Genomic DNA, 27,260 nt, shown 5'->3' with positions numbered 1-27,260 from the left:
TGCCTAGTCTCGAGACACTGCAATTTGCAGAACCGAAGCCTTTCTTGGTAAGAGCACCCCTTTGTTCCACTTACCAATCTCGTTGCCCTTCTCTATACTCATTTCAGCAGCTCCACATCCTTCCTAAAAATGAGGCCTTCAGATTTTTACACATTAAAATTCATCATATACTAGATTCATTTGTGCTGTGTTTCTTGGCTAATGCCACAATTTTTATGCCATTTTATAACTCCTTACCAACCTGAAAGACATCTGCATTGGATGGTCCGGCTTCTTCATGCAGGCAATTAAAAATTTGCAGAGCTTTTGTGCAAATAACATCAGAACTAAGGTATTATATTTCGATTGATTCTCTGTCTAGAATGCAAATAAATTTTCAGTTTTCTCTATTTTTCTCACTTTGTAGTGCATTTTGCAACCAATGACGTGGAGCACATAACTGAATTATTAATATTCTAAGCATTTTTTTCTAATTTATCGCATGTTAGATTTGTTTACACTGTTTTTCTTGGCCAATGCCACAATCTTTATGCCATTTTCTAACCCCTTAATGATTTTTAATTTTTCATCTAAATTCAAAATTTTTTTTTGTGTAGCTTTCTTCATTTTAAAGCCCTGTAAAATAAACATATTGTACGTATATAGTTAAACACACATAAAAAATAGGAAAAAACATTTTATGTTATTTGAAAAGAAAACTTTTTTTTGTTCAAAAAATCATGCAGCAGTGAAACTTACTGCACATTCAAATATTTTAGTAGTAAATACCATACTGCTCACTAGAAAATCTGTGCAAATCGAGGGATGACTGTACTTGTGTAATGCAAAGCTAATTAACAATGATTAAGTAAGATGCCAAAGTCAGACATAAACATGGATTTTCCATGTACTTCAAAATCGGACGCCTCCGTTGCCAGGTGCGCAGGAGCAGCAGTGCGTAGCACATGTTTCTTGATTAGACCGGTGTTTGAGCACATGACCACCAAATATGGAGGATGCGGAAAGGCAGTAAATTACCACCGCATATCCCCAGAGCAATATGGCCTTAGTTGCTAATTCTCCTAAAAACCGAATAAAAACAACAACTGCAAAATCGGAAAATGGTAATATGTTTGCTTTCTGTAATGTATGTGATTTTTAAATTTCAAATGGCAGGAAATGTGAATACACATTTTAAAACAAATAAGCTTAAGAACTTAGGAAGAAATGCAGAAATAGATGTAGCATTTCATAGTGACAGTGTCATACTTGCCTAATGTTTATTTGCATCTTTTTTATCATAGAACATAATTTTTATTTATTTTTTTGAGTTGTGCTGAACATGTAGGCACATTTTTAAAAAAACGTTTCCAGAGAATGAAATAGCAGAAAAAATTGTTGTGGAAGAACAAAAGCAAAAGGCGATTATTGAATTTTCACAGATAGAGAAGGGAAAAGTAGTGATTTCTCTGAAAAATTTGATTGCTAGAAATAATGCTAATCAAAATGATTCCAAACTATATCCCATTGGGTGGCCATTCTTAATAAAAAACATAATGTACTTGTCACCTTAATAATTTGTGGTGCCTCCGTAGCCAGGTGGGAAGGAGCAGCAGTGCTTAGCACAAGCTTCTTGTTTAGACCGGGGTTCGAGCCTGTCACCACCAAATACGGAGGATGCGGAAAGGTCAGGGAATGACCACCGCATATCGCGGAGCAATATGGCCTTAGTTGCTAATGCTCCTAAAAACCAAATAACAATAACCTTAATAATTTGTGTACCGAAAAGAGAGCTACATATTTCCTGTAAAAATGGATAAATATTTGTTAGATATTTACTACTAATAATAATAAGAATATTAAACATTCCAAATAGCAAATGGTTAATGCACGGCACTCACCTTATACAATCTGCAATAGTTATTAGAGTGAAATGATGGCTAGATTTTGGGTTGAATAATTTAAATTAGTAAATTAAAAATCAAGATAAAAAAAAAATTAATTAATTTGACGGAATTTAAAATAAGCGCAAGGAGGCAGAAGTGCACAACTCCGTCCCTGATTGTCACGAAGGAAAGTTAATTAAAAAACTCTGAGTAATATAAAACTGATAAGGCCAGTAGTCATAACGATGGACTTTCGTTTAGTTAAAAACGTCTTCAGTTGGCAAAGTTGAGTAGAGAGTGAGCATGTGCTGTATTTAAAAGAAATATCTATACTCCCATGATGCTCTTTGAAACACGTGGGAATCTCAAATGTGAGAGATTCCAGACTGGGTAAAGATTGAAGGGGAGTTTTGCATTTATGATGTTAAGTTTAGAGTGGTGACGGAACCATTCAATAATGAGAGCCTCATATTGGAGAATTTCGTAGCTGGTTTTTAGTTTAACTATAGTAGTGGCGGAATCGACTAGGGGAGTGTGGTTGTGGGTGTGTGCATGTATTGTGAGCTCTGTGCTAGATTGTCCTGTTCTAAAACTATTATACTGATAGTATGCACGTGTATTAGAGGTTTTTGTGGAACCGAACTTTGTTGTAGTGCTTCCAATATAGCAAGCATTACAGTTTTGTTGGCATCTGATCAGATATATTATGTTGTTCATATCGCTTGTCGGGTACTTGTGTGTATCTCTTATATGTATTGAATAAAGATCCGAGTTTGTTGTATGCTGAAAATATGAGGGTGATATCTGTACCTGTAAATACCCAACGGAACTGTCTAGCGAGTTCACTGTGATAGGGAAGGATGATTCGTGTATTTGCTTTAGTAATATGTTTGGTTGAGTTGTTAATATTAGTTTTTGCAATGAAAATAGTGTTGAATTAGTTGGGGTGGATAGCTATAAACATTTTTGTGAGATATTGGAGTTGGTTGGATAAGTCATCTTGTGAGGAGGTATATTTTATGCATTATGAATTTGATTATATAGGACGGCTTTTTTTGTGCTAAGTGGGTGGTGTTATGCGAAGTGTAAATATTTCCCTATCTGTGTGTTTTCTCTAAAAATCTTGGTGCCCAGTTTGGTGCCTGTTTTGTAAATGGTAAGACTGAGGAAATTGATTTTGATTGTCCACTTCAATTTCAAGCGTGAATTTCAATCTGTCGTGTATTGAGTTGAATTTTGAGAAAAGATTGTCTATTGTGGATTTATTACCTATTATAAGTACATCATCTGCGTAACGTGTGTATAATTTTATCTCTAAAGGGAAAGGGTGTGAAATTTGGTTTTCTATTGTTGCTAAATAGATAGTGTGAATAAGAGCTGTAATACTCAGTATGTTCTACGTTGATAATAATATTAGTAAAATAATAAGAGGAGTTTACCTCAATATAGCACGTAGAACACTTCCGTATGATACCCTCCAGAAATTAAAACGAAAAAAAAACTGAAAAAAATCGACAACTTACCGGTACATTAGAGTAAAATATAAATAATTAAATAATCAATTTAACACAATTCAAATCAATTTAAAACAATTAAAAATCAAATTAACGCAATTAAAAGAATCTAACGAAAATATTCAAAACGATTTCCTTCCTGAAGCTGACAATGCTTTTTGACCGTATGTCGTGATCACAGGAATGAAAATTACCGAATCAGGTTAAACCTGAGACTTAAATAGTGATTATTTGTCTTCGCGCATGCGCGTAAAGGTCCACGCATCGGAGATCAAATATGGCCGCTGAACATTAACAGAATTCTCGAACATTAACAGAACACCTTTTCGAACACCACTGAACATTAACAGAACACCTTTTCGACCCCGTATCACATACTATGGGAGTCATTTAGACGATGTATAATTAATAGTCGTGTATAATTACGTTGAACGTTAAGTATTTTGGCCTCGTTAAATAAAAAAGTATGTCTTTCGTTAATGGCATGAAAGGCTAATTCTGACGCTGCTTGCACAAGAAGCACGAACTGAGGCTTCATGTTGATTTACACGAATATTAAGAGAAAATCGCATCGAACCTTGGTAAGACGATTCGCAATCACCGCAAGAAATGTTGTATACCAGGTCATTAATTTGTGTTGCGAACGTGGAAAGAACCAAGCGATTGTTCAGTAGAGTGTGTAACTTCCGTTATTGGCCTAGCTACAATTTTAAATTCGGATAATTTTCAAGGTGGTAAATTATAATTTAGTCCTTTGGATAAAAGTGAAATCTGGTCCTGTGATAGTGTACACGAGGAAAGATTTGTAACCTGTTGATATGTCGGTTCGTTGAATACTGGGTGAGGGGGTGTTCGTGAACTAGCTGACATATTCTGTGATAGTACGTTGTGTGTCTGTGGGGGGTTGTCACCCAACTCGTATGAACTTGGTTGCAAGCCCACAACAATGTGTTAGAATTCGCATGAACGTGTCTTGACCTATCCGATAATGTTTGCAACTTATTAACGTGTCTGTTTTTTATTTCTGAGGCCTGTGCTTCCCGTCGCAAATCTATGGAGGTCTTCAATACAGACCAATCGTTCGGATGTAGATAATTTTTTTAATTTATCGCGAAGCTTCCTAACCTGGGAAAGGTATTTTTGTTTATTCGAATATCGTGATTTTAAGGCAAGCTTAACAATATTACGCAATGTCACCAGTGTTAGTTGTTTTGTGCCTGAAATTTTTGATTTAAATTCACCCTGGCAAATTTTGGAACGATGTTACTATGGTTCAGTTAAAGTAATTGAAATCCAGAATGTACAATATTCCTGCACTTTTCGGTCAGGTAAAATTACACAAGACTGGATTTCCTATTCGACCTATTGTTTCCTACAGGAACTCGGCATTTTCATCCTTAGCTACACATGTATATAACATTATAAAACCCTTTAGACAGGTAATACAATTTGGGATTAAGAACTATGATACATTATTTAATAATCTTAAAGACTGTAGACTCGGTGACAATGACAATTTATTCTCACTAGATGTTACCTTGTTATATACGAATGTAAACGTTGAATACACGTTAGATATTATTTGGGATATGTTAAATAAAAACTTGACACCGATTAATTATATGAAGCTACCTATTAAGGAAATTTTTCGCTTAATTAAACTGTTAGTTGAGGCCAACTACATCATCTTTCGAGACAAGGTGTACAAACAAATTTTTGGATTACCAATGGGTTTGAGCCTGAGTGGCTTAATGTCAGAGATCTATCTCTCAACGATTGAGCATATACATTTGACACCTTTTCGACCCCGTATCACATACTATGGGAGGTATTTAGACGATGTTCTAGTTATTACCGATATTAGCACTATCCAAGACATTTTACATTTGTTTAATAATATTCATTCTAGACTCAAATTTACATTGGAAAGGGAGGGTACGGATACAAAGTCATTAAACTTTCTAAATTTCACGCTTACCGGGACTCAAATAAAATACAATTTAGCATCTATCGAAAACCTACAAACACCGGTATGCTTCTACATTATAATAGCTATCACCCGTTCACCTACAAAAGATCGATTATCTTTAATCAATTTCTAAATGCCTATAAATATTCAACGACGGAATCTGCTTTGGACTCAGAAATACAAATATTAACTAGCAGATTCTTAAACAGGGGTTATTCCATTACCACAATAAACCGAATTAGGGTACAGGCTAAGGATAGGATACAAAATACTACACCAATCAACAATAGTAATATCAAAAAATACTTTGTTTCTGTCCTATATGTTGAACAGTGGCATAAACAGCTTAACAGATTCTTTAAAGATACCGAATTTAAAATTGTAGCTAGGCCAATATGGAAGTTACACACTATACTGAACAATCGTCTGTGTGTCTGTGGGGGGTTGTCACCCCCCACAGACACTCAACGTACTACCACAGAATATGTCAGCTACTTCACAAACACCCCCTCACCCAGTATTCAACGAACCGACATATCAACAGGTTACAAATCTTTCCTTGTGTACACTATCGCAGGACCAGATTTCACTTTTATCCAAAGGACTAAATTATAATTTACCACCTTGAAAATTATCCAAATTTAAAATTGTAGCTAGGCCAATAACGGAAGTTACACACTGTACTGAACAATCGCTCGGTTCTTTCCACGTTCGCAACACAAATTAATGTCCCGGTATACAACATTTCTTGCAGTGATTGCGACTCGTCTTACCAAGGTTCGATGCGATTTTCTCTTAATATTCGTGTAAATCAACATGAAGCCTCAGTTCGTGCTTCTCGTTCAGCAGCATCAGAATTAGCCTTTCATGCCATTAACGAAAGACATACTTTTTTATTTAACGAGGCCAAAATACCTAACGTTCAACGTAATTATACGTGACTATTAATTGCAGAAACCATTGAAATTAAATTACACGAGAATTCTGTTAATGTTCGGCGGCCATATTTGATCTCCGATGCGTGGACCTTTACGCGCATGCGCGAAGACAAATAATCACTATTTAAGTTTCAGGTTTAACCTGATTCGGTAATTTTCATTCCTGTGATCACGACAAACGGTCGAAAAGCATTGTCATCTTCAGGAAGGAAATCGTTTTGAATATTTTCGTTAGATTCTTTTAATTGCATTAATTTGATTTTTAATTGTTTTAAATTGATTTGAATTGTGTTAAATTGATTATTTAATTATTTATATTTTACTCTAATGTACTGGTAAGTTGTCGGTTTTTTTTCGTTTTTTTTTTTTTTCGTTTTAATTTCTGGAGGGTATCATACGGAAGTGTTCTACGTACTATATTGAGGTAAACTCCTCTTATTGTCTTACTAATTGTAGCTAAATAAATTTCAGACAAAGGGGTAGAAATACCTAGACCAATGGGTAGGCCAAATATCTGCTGAAAAATTTTGTTGTGGAACCTGAAATATCTAGCATCTAGTAATAGTGAAGTGAGTTCTAGGATATTGTTAATGGAAAGAGAGGTGCGTTTGGTTAAGGTGTCATGCTCGTAAGGCTTGTAATGTGAATGGTATATGCACGTTTGTGTATAAAGATACTACGTCAATAGATGCTAAGATGTCTCCATTGGAAATTGTAGTGGTACTTATTTTCTGGAAAGCTTGATTGGTATTGCTGATTTTAAATTTCGAGAATCTAGTGAGAGGGGATATAATTTTAACTAAGTAAGTGGATAAATTAGCAAAGGCTGATTTACTGAAGGAAATTATTGGTCTCAGGGGGTGGCCAGGTTTATGTAGTTTGGTGATACCAAACATGAGGGAGAATATTGTTACAAATTCCTATCTGTTGTAGTGTATATAAATTGATTTCTTTGTTTTGTCTGTGTCTCCTTAAGATTATATCAAGTTTGTTTTTTAGTTTGGAAATATAGTTATTGTCAATTTTGTATGTATCTTGGTCAGCCAGAATCTGACAAAGGCGACGCAATCGTAATTTTAGACAAAAGCACGTATATAGAAAAAATGGAACAGATTCTGGCTGACCAAGACACATACAAAATTGATAATAACTATATTTCCAAACTCAAAAACAAACTTGATATAATCTTAAGGAGACTCAGGCAAAAGAAATCAATTTATATACACTACAACAGATAGGAATAAACCTTGCCACCCCCTAAGACCAATAATTTCCTTCAGTAAATCAGCCTTTGCTAATTTATCCACTTAGTTAAAATTATATCCCCTCTCACTAGATTCTCGAAATTTAAAATCAGCAATACCAATCAAGCTTTCCAGAAAATAAGTACCACTACAATTTCCAATGGAGACATCTTAGCATCTTTATACACAAACGTGCATATACCATTCACATTACAAGCCTTACGAGCATGACACTTTAACCAAACGCGCCTCTCTTTCCATTAACAATATCCTAGAACTCACTTCACTATTATTAGATGCCAGATATTTCAGGTTCCACAACAAAATTTTTCAGCAGATATTTTTAGGCTTACCCATGGGTCTAGGTATTTCTGCCCCTTTGTCCGAAATTTATTTAGCTACAATAGAAAACCAAATTTCACACCCTTTCCCTTTAGAGATAAAATTATACACACATTACGCAGATGATGTACTTATAATAGGTAATAAATCCACAATAGACAATCTTTTCTCAAAATTCAACTCAATACACGACAGATTGAAATTCACGCTTGAAATTGAAGTGGACAATCAAAATCAATTTCCTCAGTCTTACCATATACAAAACAGGCACCAAACTGGGCACCAAGATTTTTAGAAAAAACACACAGATAGGGAAATATTTACACTTCGCATAACACCACCCACTTAGCACAAAAAAAGCCGTCCTATATAATCAAATTCATAACGCATAAAATATACCTCCTCACAAGATGACTTATCCAACCAACTCCAATATCTCACAAAAATGTTTATAGCTATCCACCCCAACTAATTCAACACACTATTTCATTGCAAAAACTAATATTAACAACTCAACTAAACATATTACTAAAGCAAATACACATATCATCCTTCCCTATCACAGTGAACTCACTAGACAGTTCCATCGGGTATTTACAGGTACAGATATCACTTTCATATTTTCAGCATACAACAAACTCGGATCTTTATTCAATGCATATAAAGATACACACAAGTACCCGACGAGCGATATGAACAACATAATATATCTGATCAGATGCCAACAAAACTGTAATGCTTGCTATATTGGAAGCACTACAACAAAGTTCGGTTCCACAAAAACCTCTAATACACGTGCATACTATCAGTATAATAGTTTTAGAACAGGACAATCTAGCACAGAGCTCACAATACATGCACACACCCACAACCACACTCCCCTAGTCGATTCCGCCATTACTATAGTTAAACTAAAAACCAGCTACGAAATTCTCCAATATGAGGCTCTCATTATTGAATGGTTCCGTCACCACTCTAAACTTAACATCATAAATGCAAAACTCCCCTTCAATCTTTACCCAGTCTGGAATCTCTCACATTTGAGATTCCCACGTGTTTCAAAGAGCATCATGGGAGTATAGATATTTCTTTTAAATACAGCACATGCTCACTCTCTACTCAACTTTGCCAACTGAAGACGTTTTTAACTAAACGAAAGTCCATCGTTATGACTATTGGCCTTATCAGTTTTATATTACTCAGAGTTTTTTAATTAACTTTCCTTCGTGACAACCAGGGATGGAGTTGTGCACTTCTGCCTCTTTGCGCTTATTTTAAATTTCGTCAAATTAATTAATTTTTTTTTTATCTTGATTTTTAATTTACTAATTTAAATTATTCGACCCAAAATCTAGCCATCATTTCACCCTAATAACTATTGCAGATTGTATAAGGTGAGTACCGTGCATTAAACATTTGCTATTTGGAATTTAGTCTAACAATCACGGTATTTTAAGAACTCTATAATTTCTCATATTGAATATTAAACATTTATTACTACCACTATATAGAGGAAGTGCTAAAAGAAAAGATATATTTAAACAATTTCAACTGGTGCATACCACAGAAGTAAAATAGATTTTGAAATGTGTATGTACATATCAGCTGTCTTTAGTTAAATGTGTTATAGACTGGTAGAACAGTGGCATCCGTTAACAAGTCTATTTAAAGAAGAGGTTAGAAGTGGCCAGAAAAACTACTTGAACACTTTTCAGAGTAACGAAATTGAAAAGTACAATGAGAGATCTGTAGTGAATGCCACTGACTTATATCCAGATCCAGTTCATGATCCAAAAGAAAATTTTAAAAAAGACAAAAATTAATGAATCCCTCAAGAAAAAGAACTTCTGAATCACACACTTCTGGTAAAAGAAATTTGAAAACAGGCCTGGCAAGCTAATAATTATGGGTATGTTATTCTCACCCATGCAAAAATCTGTTTGTGTTTCTCTCCTCTGAATTGAATAAAGCACTTTTCTTGTTTCCTTTAAATTTTATGCCAACTTTGAAAAATTCCAACATGTCTCTTCCATGCAACATACCTCACTTCCATATTCTGAGGTCATTACTCCTAGATGTGTTGAAGAATGCTTACAAATTCACAAAGGAAGCACAGAAATTCATTTTCAAAGCTGATTAAAAGTTTCAAGAGACTGGTTCTGATGGAACCAGTCTCTTTAAACTGTGTCCCTTTAATTGTTAATAAATAAATAAATAAATAAATTTTTCTGTTTATACTCCGGGATGACCAAATGGTCAGAGGAGTTCACAAGATAGACAGAATACAAGAAACAGCACCGTATTCACTAGTCACGGGCTTGAACCCCGGTCACTCAAGGCACGTGTACTTATGCACCCGCGCGCCTGACCACTAGGCTACGGCGGTCTTAAGCTGTGAACTGAAAGGTCTGGATTAGATGAGCATGCTGTGGCATCTGTCTAGGAAGTTTTTAAGCAAAGCCCACAAATATCCTGAGGCATCTCAGGAACTCAGTGTTCCTAAAGCAACAGTGCACAAAATTCTTGGAGTGAAATTGCACAATTGTTTCTGGAAGAGGCCTACCACATGAGATTAGCTTTCTGCCATGGGTTTAATGAAAATGTTGAAAATGGCATCTCTTGACAATCTAATGTTTGGTGATGAAGCAATGTTTCACATTAGTGGCAAGGTTAATTGCCACATTTGGATGACAGAGAAATCACAAGAGGTCTGAGAACATGAAAGGCATTCCCTTAAAGTCAGTGTCTTGTGGTTTGGTCACTCACACACTAGCAAGGCGTTTGTGTATTTATTGGATGATTGTTTTCTACAGCAGCATGTTAGAGAGGCAACAACACTCTTGATCTGATTATCAGCAGTGATTATTCATGCATTAAGAATTTGCAGTTAAAGGAACCACTAGTTGGCAGTGACACAGCGTACTGATGTGGACTTAAAGCTGTAACTACCATCAGGGGTAAAGGGAAGGGTTTTTGCATTCATAAAGGTGACTACAGTGGCCTTAGATATTTTTTAAATTCTATACAGTGGGACCAACTGATGATGTTACCAACAGCAAATTCTAAGTGGGAAGCATTCAAGGAAGTAATTTTGTAAGCTACTAGGCTTTTTGTTCCAACTAAGAAATACTGCTAAAAAGAAGAAAAATGCATGGGATGCATATAAATTATCAGGTGAAACAGTAGCATATGGGTAGATATAAGCTAGTCTGTAATCAAATCACAAAGGAGGTTAGGCAAGTGAAGGCACATTATGTGAAATCTTTGGCAAAGGACGCAAAGAAAAACAGCAAAGACTTCCTTACTTATATAAACTCTAAAAGGAAGGGAATGAATCAGATTGGTCAACTTGATATCAATGGTTTGACTGTAGATGATCATTTTCACATAGCTGCCAAACTAAATGAGCATTTTGCGGAGTTATTCAAGGAGGAGAGGGCCAGATGTTTATCACACTCTAACAGGGAGTTAAATTATTTTGTAATAACTGAGTGCAAAGTGGAGGAGAAATTGTTGAAGTTAAACATAAGAAAGGCACCTAGGGTGGATGGGATCTATCCAGTTATATTAAAGGAGGTGGTAAAGGAAGTAAGAAACCCTTAGCCGTAATTATGAGAGCACCCGTGGACTCAAGGAAAGTCCCCACGGACTGGAGATGTGCAAATGTATTTCCAATTCACAAAGGGTGACACGAGTAATTAACAGACCTGTTAGTTTGACATCCGTTCCAGAGAAAATAATGGAGTCACTGGTTAAAGAAGCATTGCAGGATCATCTAGACAAGACAGCAGTAATAATTCAGACACAGCATGGGTTTGTTAAGAGGAAGTCTTGGCTGACCAATTTGATTGGATACTATGATGTGGTCACAAAGAAGCTGGATGCAAAAAAAAAAAAAAAAAAAAAAAACTTTTGATATCATACACTTTGATTTCAGGAAAGCTTTTGATACTGTGTACATGGAAGACTACTGTACAAATTGGAGCAGTATGGCATTAAGGGCAAGTTGTTACAATTGATAAAAGGATGGTTGAGTGAAGAAGATGGAGAGTGTGGTAATCAGTGGATACTGCTCTTCGTGGACTAATGTTAATAGTGAAGCTTGTTTTCTTCCCTCCTCTAAACTGCAGCCAGTGGGCCCAGGATTTGAAAATGCACTACCAAAGACGCATACTGAAAAAAATTATACTGTGAATAGATATCAACCAATGTATAGATTCTGTTATAGATTTGTGGATGTGCATATTGGAGTTGGTGAAAGTGTTGAGTCAAGATGTGACAGAAACAACGATTAAGAATTATTTTGCAAAAGCAGGTTTTGCTAAAACACTAATTAACAGCGATGAGAGGGATGAACTACTACAAGACATTGAGCAATCTTGAGAAGAGTTCCTAGCAAGGTTTGATCAGTGGAGAAATTGTTCTTGGCCAATTTTTAGAAGTTGATAATGATGTCATAGTTGCTGAATATCCAAGTGACTCCAACATTTTGGGGTTTATTTAAAGAACTAGTGACAAAATCGACAGTGAGCGGGATGAAAATGAGGGCAATATTAACCCTTTCAAACAAGAAATGTTGGCAGCATTTGAAACTGCATTGAGGCCTTCAGTGAGAAGAAAATGTAACAAAAAATATATTTGAGTGTTTAAACAAATGTGAACATTTTTATGAACAGTGTAATTAGTGTATAACAAAAAATTACCAAATATTTTATGACATAATTCTTAACAGCGTGCACAATGCATCAGTCAAATGCATTGTGTGCATCATGTTAGTGGTCATTTCTTAATATGTATGTATTAATAAATTAATTGTTTTAAAAAGTCAGAAAATTTATTCATTCCCAATTATTTCTGATTTATTTTCCATCTTTTACTAATTTCTGAATGTTGAATTACAGTATTTTTCATTGTTGAAAAGGTCATATTTCTGTTTAACGAATTTTTTCAAGGGAACGATCGATTTTGTTATATAGAGGTCTGACTGTAGTTTATATTCTATGCATTTCCACACAAAGGTTTACAGTTAGCCTGGTAAACTTGGATGTTGATTGTTTAAAAAAAAAAAAAAAATTCTTTCTCTGGTAGTGATGCCAGATAAGTAAGGCTCACTTTTTTCTTCCCTCCTTTTTTCTTTCTTTTTTTTTTTAATAGTAAAATTTAATATCAGTATATTTATACCTGTTAGATTCCTGAACTAAATAGGAATATAAGGGATGGGGTTTCAGAAGCTGTACTTTGGTTTCTAACTCCTTACACATCTTTTAGACTACAAAAACAGAGTGATCCTGAAGGTCTTGCTCTTACCCAGAAAGCAGTGCAAAGCAAAGTTCCTTTGCTTCTTCGGTTTCTGAATCACGAGGATGAAGAGGTATCCCAAGGTGTTAGTGAATTTGCTCGTGAATATATTCAGTATTTGAAGCATCAGTCAAATGTTGGAGCATACAGTGTTATGGAAAAGTCTAACGTTGAGGTGATATGAAGTTTTTTATCTAATTGTTTTTTCTTATTAAATAGCATTTTTCAGATATTTTTATTAACTTTATTTTTTCTTTTAATTGTTAAAATATGTATTAAACATTAAAACATTTTTACCTTTACTTAATAACTGAGAGTTATAGCAGGTGATAAATTAAACTCATCATCCACAGCCATCAGCCAATCTACTGCAAGATGGAGGCCTCTCCAGCAACTTTCCAGTTCCTTCTGTTTTGTGCAATGGCCATCCATTCAGTAAAACAAACTCTTGAATTTCATATGTCCATCTCCGTTGTTGTCTTCCAGGTTTTCTTTTAGCTCCTCTTGGGTACCATTCTGTTATTTTCTTAGTCCATCTGTCATGTCTTTGAGCTATGTGTCCTGCCCAAGTCCATTTCAGTTCTTTAGTTTTGAAAAGAATGTCCTTTACTTGAGTTTTCTGCCTAATCAATGCGTTTCTCTTCTTATCCAACAGTTGGATTCCTAACATAATTCATTCTGTTCTTTGCTGTGTAGTTTACAGCTGCTCTTCCATTCTTTTGGTGAGTGCCCAAGTTTCACTTCCATAAGTCATGGTGGGGAGTATACTTTGGTTCATTATTTTACATTTCAGACAAATTGGGATATTGCTCCTCAGTGTGACTATATTTCCTGAATGCTACCATCCACAATTTATTCTTCTCTTGACTTTTATCATTATTACAAATAATGACTTGTCAAAGATAAGTATATGAATCCACTTTTTCAATTTCCTCTCATGCGATTAATCTGAGCAAGAGGAAGAATCCCATCAGCATCGAGCTTGCTCAAACCATTCAAGGCCTTATACACCTCAATCAGATCACTTCGCAGGTACCTAGTCACCAGACACTGTAATTTGCAAATCTTATTGCTCTTCTCTGTACTCATTCCAGCAGCTCTACAAATGAAGCCTCTGGACCTGTTTATAGTACTCAAGGTATGGCCTGACCATTGCCTTATACAAGGGGATAATCACCTCCTTATCCCTGCTGGCAAAATTCCTGTAGAAGACCTCATGAGCTGTCCTGACAGCCTTTCTGCACTTCTCGGAAAACTTCATATCTGACTGCACAATTAACCCCAGGTCCTTTTCATTCTCTACCACCCTGAGCGTAGTACCACACAATTGATATGTTACTCCGGGATTACTGCTACCCATATGCAGTACTTTACATTTGTCAATGTTAACCTTCAGTTGCCACCTCTCAGCTCATCTGCTCAAAGTTTCTAGATCCTGTTGCAGTAGTGCACTGTCATTAACAACTCTGCCACCCTTCGCGTCATCCGCAAACTTAGACATTAAGCCTGATATTTCATTATCAGTATCATTAATTAATACAGAAAACAAAAAATGGACCCAACACTGAACCCTGGGGGACTCCACTAATGACATTAGTCCACGAAGAGCAGTGACCATTGATTACCACTCTGTCTTCTCCAACTCAACCATCCCTTTATCCATAGCAGCATTTTTGTCTTTGATGCCATACCACTCCAATTTATACAGTAGTCTTCCATGTGCAACAGTATCAAAAGCTTTCCTAACATCAAGTATATGATATCAAAATTACTTTTTGCATCCAGTTCCCTTATGACCATATCATAGTATCCGATCAAATTGGTCAGACAAGACTTCCCCTTAACAAACCCATGCTGTGTCCGAACTATAACCGAAGTGTTGTCTAGATGATCCTGCAGTGCTTCTTTAACCAGTGGCTCCATTAATTTTCCTGGAACAGAAGTTAAATTAACAGGTCTGTAATTACTTGTCGCCGTTCCATCCTCCTTTATGAATTGGGGTCACATTTGCATGTCTCCAGTCCATGGATACCTCCCCTGAGTCCAAGGAAGCTCTCATAATTATGGCTAAGGGGTCTGCTTACTTCCTTTGTTGCCTCCTTTAATATAAGTGGATAGATCTCATCCACTCCAGGTGCCTTTTTTTTTTTTTTTGTTTATCTTCAACAATTTCACCTCCGTTTTGCTCTGTTATTTAAAAATCATTTAACTCATTACTATAGTTTAATACAACTCTGGTATTACCCTCCTTGAATAACTCCTCATATGTAAATGTAGATACAAAATACTCATTCAGTTTGTTAGGTACCTAACAAACATCAACAATTGAACCATTGATATCAAGTGGGCCAACCTGACTCATCCCCTTCCTTCTAGAGTTTACATAAGTAAAGAGCTCTTTGCTGTTTTTCTTTGCCATCCTTTGCCATAGATTTCTCGTAATATGCTTTTGACTGCCTAACTTCCTTTAAGACTTGATTACAGACCAGCTTATATCTTCCATAGGCTTCTGTGTCACCTGTTAATTTATATGTATCCATGCATTTTTCTTCTCTGCCACATGTCTCATTAGTTCGTCTGACATCCATTTAAGCCTAAACCTTGAACAATATTTCTTAGTTGGTATGAAAGCCTAGTAGCTTCCAATATTAATTATTTGAATGCTTCCAATTTATATTTGCCTTTGGTAACATCATCAGTTGGTACCACTGTATAGACTTTAAAAACTGTCTCAGACCTCCTGTCGCCTTTATGAAAATAAAAACCCTTCCCTTTACCCCTGATGGTAGTTACCTCTTTGAATAAATCCCACATCAGCACGCTGTGATCACTGCCACTTAGTGGTGTCTTTATCTGCAGATTCTTGATGCTTGAAGAATCACTGCTGATAATCAGATCACGAGTATTACTCCCTCCAGTTGCCTCTCGAAAATGCTGCTGTAGAAAACAATCATCCAATAAATCCACAAAAGGCTTGCTAGTGTGCGAACGACCAACACACAATATCCAGTCAATAACAGGGAAGTTAAAATCCCCCATTATAAGACATTCTGATTTACTGGCCCACTATTTCTCTGTACAGTTGTTCATTGTACTCATCAGAGTCATTATGCCTGTAGCACACTCCTCTCTCTCAGTTTTGCTTTCCCAGTGCTTATGTCACACCAAACTGACTCAACACTGCACTGTCCACCCATGTCAACTCGATGCACTTCCTTAGATTTTGTTTCTTAACTAATGGTGTAAACCCTCCTCCTTTCCTGTCTTGTCTATTCTTCCTGTACACATTGCACTCCCCAAATTCCAATTTCGCATTCCTTATATCTGTGTGACAGCACGTATCCAGTATCCCAACAATATCTGCCTTTGATGTTTTGACCAGCACCTGAAATTCATCAAATTTATTTACTACACTCCTAGCATTAGTGTACACGTAAGTATACATGCACTTGTTCTTATTCATTACTACCCTAACACAGTCCATGTATTTACTTGTTCCGCAATGACTCCCAGCAGTCTCTGAAATCCCTGGCACATTGTTTTCCAGGCTGCTGCTCATTCCAATAGAAGCAGTTCAAGAATCACTTTTACCTCTGCCAGCAGCTACTGTTATTCTATTAGTCTGTGTATCCCCCCAAGTTAGAAGTTTACCGACCCACCTAACACTGCCTTCATTGCATCAGCAAATAATCTTACACCCTTTCTATTTAAGTGTATCCCATCTCTGTAGAAGCAGTCTCTCCTGTTAACAAGTACAGGCCAGGCTGAGAAAAATTCTGTTATATCCCTTCCTGTGGCATATTTGTTCATCGTTTTTGTTTTAACCATATTTATCTTTATTCCGAAATCTTTACTAACTCTGCATAACTGATTAAGATTTTCCTCCAATTCTTTGGGATCGTGGTTTATGAACACAATGTCATCTGAAAATCGTAAATGGTTTAGGTACTCTCCCTTCACATTGAGTCCTTTCTGTGATCAGTCCAATCTGCTGAATGCTTCTTCAATGGCAGCAATAAACAACTTTTGAGATTTTGTCTCCTTGTCGAACTCCTTTCTCAATTTTAAATTTACTACTGTCTTTGTCTAGTCTAATAAAGGAGGTAGCATTGTTATATATTTTCTTCAAAATCATAATGTATGGGGTATCTGTGCCTTGTCTTTCCAGTGCCCAAAACATTGCTTTATACTGTACGGAGTCAAATGCCTTTTTATAATCCACAAATGCCAGGCATAATGGCATTTTATATTCATTTGCTGTCTCCATTAACTGTGATATTACGTGAAGGTGATCCATACTTGAGAATCCTGTCGTAAAGCCAGCTTGCTCTGTGGTTGATTCTCATCAAGGATTCTTTCTAATCTGTAGTAATGACTCTTGTGAACAACTTTTAGGTGTGGGTCAACAAGCTAATTGGTCTATAATTTACAATTTCTGATTTATCTCCTTTCTTATGCCACAGAATTATGATTGCATTATCCCACTCCTTAGGCTTCACGCCCAGAAGTGGACTGGGTCAAGACTTCTTACCTTGGGAAAACTTGTAGTGGCCTCATACTAGTGTTTATGGGTCATATTTTTTATGGCCAAAATCATACTGACCTCTGGTTACAACTTTCTTAATGTAAAGAGTCTTGGCAGTTTCTGTGTCGTGTCTCTTCCTCCTAATTTTAACAACTCTACAGTAACTTCATCTTCACCTGGGACTTTTTGATTGTTCATTTTCTTCAATGCATGTACTATCTCATCAGGAAGGATATTGGGTATGTTATATGCATTGCTAATTTGTGAGGCGCCTCCCTACCCAGCGTAGCACACGCTTCTTGATTAGACCGGAGTTCGAGCCCGTCACCATCAAATACGGAGGATGTGGAAAGGTCAGGGAATGACCACTGCATATTCCCGGAGCAATATGGCCTTAGTTGCTAATGCTCCTAAAAACCAAACAGCTAATTTGTGATCTATCTTCCCCACTGCTGGCATCATTCCCCTTGCTCCTTATATAGTACTTTATAGTAGTCTTCTGCAATTTGGAGTACACCATCACTATTCTTCAGATTCAGTATCATTTGTCTTTGTTTTTCCTTAATACTTGTTCTACTTTTCTTGCGTTAAATCTTCTTATGTCCTCTCTTTCTAATGCCTTTGCATAACTCAGTATACTCAATTTTGTCCTTGTCAATGTTTATCTTAGTTTTTATTTTTCATCTTTGGTTCATCATGACAGGTGTTTGTTGACTGATTTTTTTCTTTGAATTTCTTTTTACCTATGGGTTTCTTGGGCTATATCACTTACAAAAAATTATTGTATTCCTCATTCGATACTGGTTCATACTTGTTCCTAAGTTCTAGTACATACTGTTTTTTCTTCTCTTCTGTTATCTCAAAGACCTCCATATTATTTACTCTAGTCTTTTTTTTTTTTTTTTTCTTTTCTTTTTTTACATCTGTGATCACTTCCAACGTTTACCTTGTTCAGGATAGCAGCATCGTTTACAATATATCTTCTGTTAGAGAAGGTGAAGTCAATTTCATTAGTTGTTAATCCATTTGGGCTAATCCAATTTCATTAGTTGTTAATCCATGTCCACTTTCTATTTACCATTTTCTTGAAAAAAGTGTTCATTACTGACATTCCACTAGATTCTTCAAATTTCATTAGTCTTTCATTTCTTTCACTAGTTCCAAAATTTTCTATAGTTTCTGTGCTGTTTTGTCTCTTTCCAACCTTAGCATTGAAGTCCACCATAATGATGGTGTAGTGAGTTTTCTGTTCATCTAGAAGTATCTCAATTTCAGTGTACATTTCATCATCATCATTATGGCTTGATGTTGGTGCATAAATCATTATAACCTTTAGTTTGTACCCCTTAGAAATCATGAGTTGTAGTATTTGACACCCTTGGTGATGTACTTTTGAATTCCAAAATGTTGTTTTTAATATCTTTATGATCAGAAAGCCAACTCCACCTTCTGTCTTTTTGCTGTTTCCATTGGTGTACAGCAGATTTTCACTTGATGAACTTAAGTGATAAACTCATAGATCATTGTAATTCCCATTTTATGTTTATTCTTAAATGTAGTGAAAACCATAATGAACCCATTCCAGAATGTCATATTATTCATATTTCTTTTACATTCTTCTTGTCATTACTCATAAACATTGATTAAAATCATTAGAATTTATTTAAATATTATTAAGCTATTGTAAGAACTTCTAGAATGTGGCTGTTACAACCTTGTGCCTCATGACTTTAATAATGATCTTAATAGTCAGTGCACTGGTGTTAAATGCCTAAACTTTGAACACATATTAATTTGGCTTAATTAAATTAATTCTGTCGGATGAGATCCACTGTATTTATCCTATGTGATGTTGTTATTTTTAAGTCAAATTATTTCTTGAAAAGATTATATCTAGGGGATATTTGTTGTAAATTTGCCTCAAGTCCTGTGCTCACTGCAAAATTGTTCTGTTGTACTGTGGAAAGATTGATTTTTCCATGAAAAATATAAGCAAGACATTCAGTTTAATTTTCACAATTGTAACTGTGTTCGAGGTAATTTGATTTGATGCATAATGCCTAAGCTGCTATTGTGCCATTAAACAACCATCTACTCATTCATGATAGCCCAACTAATTAAAAGGAATGTAGCATTACTAAATGTTACTATAATGGTAATGGTACCAAGTGTTTGTATAAGTTGGCATATGAGGTACTAGTGATAAGAAAAGATTGGAGACAATGAAGTGAGGAGGCTTTACTCATATTGCAAGAGCTGCAGATATATGGCATGTCCCTGGATGTTTTGTTTCATTTTGGAATATAGCAGAAAATATATTTTTTCATTTGGATAACCTTTGCCATCCAGATGTTGCATTACTTGTATCAATGTGTGCCAAGAAAACATTTCCCACACCATCATCACTGACATGAAATGGCATGAACACTGGGATTCTTTAGACCAGGCAACATTTTTCTATCCCTCTACTATCCAGTGTTCTTGAGCCACTGTAACTGTATCTTCTTGTTTTTTGCTGACAGGAATGGAACCTGGTTTGGTCATCAGCTGTGATACCCCATCAGTGACAATTTACGAATGAGTAGTGTGTACTGAAATGCATCTTTGTTACCACTGCTTACTGGGTTGTTATTTTGACTGACTGACTAACTAACCTTTCTGTTACCCTGTAACAGTCTTGTCAGGATCACTATTAGCTGGATGTTATTTCGTTATTGAGCCAACTTTGATACACTCAAGACACAATCATATGTGAAAACCACAGCAGGTTTACAGTTCCAGGATATTCATATCAGTGCATCTGGCACTAACTACTATGCCACATTCAAAAGTCACCTAAAATCTTTTGTCCTACCCATTCTTGCATGGGTAGGACAAAAGCACACATACATAGTACCTACATGTATCTGCTCACTTGTTTTTAATTGCATGGTATGAACAGGTAATGCAGTTACTGAAGGAGTGCTACATTGCATAAAAAGGAGTAAATGTACCTAATAAAATTTCCACTTAGTCTATATACTTAACATGAATGTCCAACATTGTCTGCTTTTTGTCTTATATAAAAATTAGTCTCTTGTTGGGAAAAGGAGGTTTCTTAACTTCTTGATGTGGTCATCTATAAATCATTACTTTAAATCATTATTATAAATCATTGCCGAACATCAATAATTATCCAACTAGATGAATCATCCTTGGTACCAAGTTAGTTGAGTGATTAAAAAATGTAATCATTGTCGTATTATCTCATCCAGTTGTAACTTGTATGACTGTCCTGTGTGATCAGCAGTGTACTGAAGTTCTGATGGCCAGTGATTCGAGTTGGAACACTTACTAGAAGATGCTAAGGTAGTGTTTTGTCAGAAAAACTGATAGTAACCTTTTTGCTATTATAATTATTGACTCTAGAATTGCTGTGCTGTATACTACAGATTGAATTTCCAAAATTGGTATTCCTGGTGTTAAAGCGGTTTCACCCCCCACCCCAAACTCATGAACTGATTATATGCATGTTTAAAAACTTACTAGCTTTGCAGAATATTTAAGATTCTTCTTTTGGTATTCCACTCCCTTTAATTTGATTTGTGTTGGGATAGTAATATCTGCAGTGTCAATTCAGTCAGTAGTATTTTACAAATTTTTTTGTTTGTACACCAACCTTTTTGAACTTCATGTTTGCATTTTGTCATAAAATACAAAACCTAATTTTTATTTTGTGGCTCAATTTGAACTCTGCTTACATACTTTTTTGCAGTCATTCTTACAAATATTAATTTATATCAATAAAAATTTAATACCCTTTAAATAATGACTCCCAAAAATCAAAAATTAATACATATTGTTGGAGGGGAGGGGAGGGGGGAAGTTCTTGCATTTGAGTTAAACACTCAGTATAATTATTCAGAAAATGGGTGGGTGGGACAAAGCTTTGATATATCTATATCAAAGGCAGGACCATATGTACACTTCTCGGGGCCCGAGGTGCTAAGCTCTTACGGGACCCTCTTTAAAGATACCAGAGGCCCAGAGTCCAAAAAGAAAAAAAAACTTGCATATATAATCAGAAAAAAACAATAACTTGTACCGATCTGTTTAAACACAAACGTTGCAATACAAAGATTGCTTTTAAAATTTGAGATTATAGAGGCTATGCGAGGTCCCTCTCTATGGTGTGAAGCCTGAGGCCAGCACCTCATGTGCCTGTTTATAAGTACGGCCCTGATCAAAGGTGCTTTGGGCCAGCCTAAATGAATCTACTGTTAGGATTGTTCTGAAAATTAAAGATGAAAAAAAAATATATATTGAATCATATGTTTTAGATTAATTCTGTAAATAAGACTCTTATTTGGGAAGTTTTTTGTAGTAATTTCTTTATTTTCACAACACTCTTTTTACCAAAGCAAAGAAGATTTGATATATTTACTTCCTTCTGCAACTTCTGAACACTTAATTATATTAAGCTTTACCTCAAGTTCTAGAAATTTTTACCATCACTTAAACTACCCTTTTATTTTGTAGCCATTTAATAAATGTTTTAATTTTTTATAATATAAATCATGAAATGACTTTACGAAATGACTGTGATCTATATACAGTTGTGCCCCCGTATCCGCTGATTCAGTTACCTGTGGTTAACTGAATAGAAAAAAATGAAAAAATTTAACACCAAGTGGTCGGGAGTGCAATAGCACACGCTCTTTGAGTAGACCGGGGTTCAAGCCCCTGACTACTGAATACGATCGATCTGCCAACCCGCACTGGACCTGCGTGGCAGATTATGGTCCATTTCCCTCAGCATGAATTGTTGAGGAAGCTTCTATCCTGCAGTGGGTTGATAATGGCTGCACTTTACCTTTTACTTGTGTGTCCAATACGATGCTTCCCTTTATTTTTTACAATGTCATGTATGGTTTGGTCACCAACATTATAATGGTTCTTTAGAGATTTATCAGATGCACCATTTTCAAACTTTTGAATAATTTACAACTTTTGTTTACTTTGAAAGCACAACTCTTGCACTTGCCCATCATTTTTGCAATTTCTAAACAACAAAAAAATAAATTCCGACATCCTTGACATAAAGACAGTGGGGGTTGTTAAGATAATAGGTACACTAATCTCCCAATGATTTATAATGGTGGTTCTTGTCGCTTATTTATGACTTGCAAAATATCTGTTTATAACTATTCTAGTTATTACTTGAATTTTATGATTTCTGGTTGGTTATTTTTTTTATTATTATTGTTATTATTTTTTTTTTGGAGTCTTGAAGTGTCCCGGTAAATCGAGAGTCTGCTGTACTTTATTACCATAATTAATGTTGGTAATGTCTTACTGTGTGTTTAATTTATCAATTAAAAAACATTATTGTACGTATGTACAAGAAAATCATGTTACATATGGGGTCAGCAGGTTGTTGTTGTTGTTGTTGTTGTTTTGGTTTTTAGGAGCATTAGCAACTAAGGCCATATTGCTCCGGGATATGCAGTGGTCATTCCCTGACCTTTCCGCATCCTCCGTATTTGGTGGTGACGGGCTTGAACCCTGGTCTAATCAAGAAGCATGTGCTACGCACTGTTGCTCCTTCCCACTTGGCTACGGAAGCGCCTGGGTCAGCAGGTGTTTGCTTATATCTGTGGTTTCAGCCGTCCACGGTAGGTCTTGGAATGTATCCCCCGCGGATACAGGGGGGTACATTCCAAGTATTTGAGATATAGAGATTATTACTTGCAGACCGGATTAGGGAAAGAATCAGGTTCAAGATAAGATGGATATTGACTTTAACATAAATCAAGAAAAGTTTCTCATTTATGACAACTAAAAGGAAAATATCCCATGCATACCACACCTTACAGAAACAGTCCTAAAAATGAAAAGATTTTCATCACCAGTAGAGCATGGTTCATTAATTTCTTGGTTACATTTTATTAAGGGGAGGCACCCTGCAGATGTTGAGGTGGATGAAGCTTTTCTAACACAATTAGACAAAATTATTGTAGGGTGGAGGGAGAGTTTGTTTGTTATTTCTTTGGACTTAATGTGTCCTTGGGAGGGGGGTGAGAAAGAGAGATAGTGACACAATAGTACTCAGCAGGTTTTTGTATAGATGAAACCATCCTTTTTGTAGGGGGAAAAAAATTTCTGTTAGAAATTGCATTTCAACAGAGAAAATGAGGTACCTCTGGATTGAAACCAGTCTTATCTCTTTAGGTGCAAATTCAGCTGGTAATCATAAATTTAGAGTTTTGGATTATATAATTTATCACTCAGACTCCCAGAGCTTGAAAGGAATATGCAAGGAGCTGTGTACATGTGATTGGGAAGTCCATGCCATGGCTGTGGTTACTGTGAGTCTTTTTTATTGATTAGTTCATGAAAGAATTTATGGTAGCAGTTAAGGAGTTTATTGAGATAAATAACCTAGGCAACAAGGCCTTATTAATTCTAAACACTGCACTAAAATACTTGCAACTGCTCAGTGATTTGCATGAAAACATTGATATTGTGTTTCTCCCAAAAAATACATTATTGCAACTCATCGATCAAAGGATAATTTCAACATTCAAAGCTTATTTACCCAAGGTAAGCTAGACAGTAGGTGGAAAGAAAAAACTAATATAGTTCTGAAAAGGTTACCTTATCAAGAATGCAATTGGCAACATTGCTGAGGATAGTAAAGTAGTAGTAAAGAGTTAATACAGTCCACTCTCAGTGCCGTTTGGAAGAAATTATATTCCAGTTTAAAGAATAATTTTCGAGGTTTTGAACCAAATATGATAACAGACACAGACAGGCTTCAACTCTCACTGGCCACAAGGAACATCCAGATGTTTATATGGGTATACAATTTGGACTTGATGAAATTGAAACACTATTTCTGCAAGCTTTTAACATTTCATTCAGAGGAGCTAATGGAACAAGATAACAGAGAATTCAAGAGCCAGAAATACATGAGACCATGAAGATGAAATGCTGGCAAAATTATTCAGGATAATTGAACAAGTTACATCCTTTATGGCCACAGTGTCCAACAGTTTTCCATACACACTCATTTATAATTAATAAATTTTCTATAGAAGGGTAAAACACACACATCAATATTTTCAGTTATTTATTAATAATTAATATGATGCTGCATCTTAACTCCACCTCCAAATTACCATCTAGAATTCGTGATCTGTATTTTGATTTTATGAGTTACCACTGAAAAAGTTTAGATCCACGTGGCTCTGCGATCAAACATCAAAAACAGTCTTGGAATAATTAAATTTATAACTGTAAACTTGTGTCTATTCAAAATTCTCAACCACATCTCCACAATGGCTGTTTTAGAGACCAATATGCTTTAAAGCATTATTGGTCTCTAAAAGAGCCCAGTTAGAATCTAATCACTTGCAAGCTTGTGAGCGAGAGTTTTGAATTACGGACATCAAGATTAAATTGATCAAACACCAATTGAAAAACAGTTTTGTAATTTTCAAAATCAGTATCTTCTGCATATTGATTCATCATATTCAGAAAATGCATAAAATCTTTAACCTTCGTATGCAACACAAAGTTTCAATTTTGATATAAATTCTCATACATATTGCACGAAATCACACATTTTGTTTTTTCCTGAAGATTCAGGTTCAGATTGTTCAAATGGGCAGGCAGTAATAGTAGTTAAAAAAATACAACTTGCAATGCCATTCTTCATCCTCTGAAAAGTTATTTTTTCGTTTTTAACAAGGATGATGGTTGAGTGGGAGATGACAGAGTGGTAATCAATGGACAAATGTTATTAGTGGAGTTCCCCAGGGTTTGGTGTTGGGCCCATTGTTGTTTTGTGTATTCATCAGTGATATTGATGAAAGTATATCAGGATTAATGTCCAAGTTTTCAGATGATACAAAGGTTGGCAGGGTTGTTAATGACAGTAAAGACAGTATGCTACTCCAACTGGATCTAGATAAGTCTAACTGAAGTTTAACATTGAAAAATGCAAAGTACTGCATATGGGTAGCAATAACCCAAGAGAAACTTACCAACTGTGTGATACTACACTCAGGGAAGTGGAAAGTGAAAAATACCTGGGGGGTAATTGTGCAGTCAAATATGAAGTTCACTGAGCAGTGCAGACGGGCTACCAGGGCAGGTCATGAAGTCTTGTCAAGGATATATAGGAATTTTGCTAGCAGGGACAGGGAGGTGATTATCCCATTGTACAAGGCAGTGGTCAAGCCACACCTAGAGTACTGTGTACAGGTCTGGAAGTCTCATTTTAGGAAGGATGTAGAGTTGCTAGAACTAGTACAAAGAAGGGCAGTATGATTTGTGAGGGGAACAAAGGGGTGCTCTTACCAAGAAAGGCTTAAGTTCTGCAAATTTCAGTGCCTGGAGAGTAGGCACCTGTGAGGTGATCTGATTGAGGTGTTTAAGGCCTTGAATGGGTTGAGCAAGCTGAATGCTGATGGGATTCTTCCTCTTGCTCAGATTAAGAACCTGAGGGGACATAGATTCAAATTGAAGAAAGACAGTTATAGAATAGATGTGTGGAAATTTGCCTTTAGCCAGCAAGTGGTTGATTGGTGGAACAGACTTCCACCTTTTTGTTGTGAAAGTTGATAGCCTAAAATAAATTTAAGGCTGAGCTGGACAAGCATTTGGAATGAATGGAGGGGTGAAATGGGAGAGTTTTTTTTTTTTTTTTTTTGCTGATGCTGCATAAGCTTGCTTTCTTACATTGTATGCCTCTACTAATGCTAATCCTAAAGAAGTTTTGGATTGTTTTAGCAAAGCAGCGAATTGTTGCAAGATTTTTTCATGACTTAACCAATTTATATCCAGCATTCTCCATTTCGCTGAGTAATTTTGCAAATTGTCGATGGTTCAGAACACTACCTCAAATATAATTCACTATTTTGATAAGTGTGTTCATGATATCTTTCAATGCATTATCCTCTGTCATTTGAGGACAAAGATTCTCTTCATGTAAAATGCAGTGAAATGAGACCAAAGCATCACCATTAAAGCCATTCTCTTTTAAATGCTGCTTCAGGAGACTAATAAAACCAGTCTTACACCCAGTCATTGCTGTTGCACCCTCCGATGTTACAGAAACCAGTTTCTTCAAACCTAATTTAAACTGTTTAACAACATTACAAAATACTTCAAGCATGTTGGTGCCATGAGTGTGATATTTCAGCCCATGAACTGTGAGCATTTCTTCATGGATTTCTAGGTTTATTGATACAAAAGTTCAAAAAACATAAGCAGTTCTGTAATTGAGCACATAGTTTAGCATCAAGATTTTGAACCAGATCTAACAATAAACAAGTAACCGTTTGAAGACTTTGAACTTTCTGCATTGTCACTTTTTGTTTTCAATAGATAATGTTCTAGTAAAGTTTCTATGACAGTATAGATAATGTCTTTCACTAACTTGGCATCTTTTCTTTTTTTTTTTTTTCGAGCTGATCCATGGTACTTTGTAGCTAGCCAAAGTTACTAACTTAGATGATGTTAGAAATTTTTTGAAATTTTGTTATTGCTTGTTGAATTTTGACTTCAGGTGAGCTATTTC

The 27,260-nt window shown here is 35.8% G+C and overlaps 1 protein-coding gene across 2 annotated transcripts in view; it reads left to right on the top strand.

Moving 5' to 3' along the window:
• The window catches only part of LOC150076170 (exportin-T-like), a 408,083-nt gene that overhangs the window by 140,749 nt on the left and 240,074 nt on the right, over positions 1-27,260 (top strand). For both annotated transcript variants that reach the window (XM_090387100.1, XM_090387099.1), the window contains exon 10: positions 13,141-13,345. In XM_090387100.1, coding sequence (XP_090243226.1) covers positions 13,141-13,345 — 205 coding nt within the window. The remainder of the gene's footprint in view (positions 1-13,140; positions 13,346-27,260) is intronic.

This window comes from Mastigoproctus giganteus, chromosome 13, assembly GCF_048544385.1.
Source record: "Mastigoproctus giganteus isolate SK-2022 chromosome 13, ASM4854438v1, whole genome shotgun sequence".
Lineage (NCBI taxonomy): Eukaryota > Metazoa > Arthropoda > Arachnida > Uropygi > Thelyphonidae > Mastigoproctus > Mastigoproctus giganteus.
Note: the sequence above shows the minus strand (reverse complement) of the source record. Positions and strands in the feature narration are given on the sequence as shown.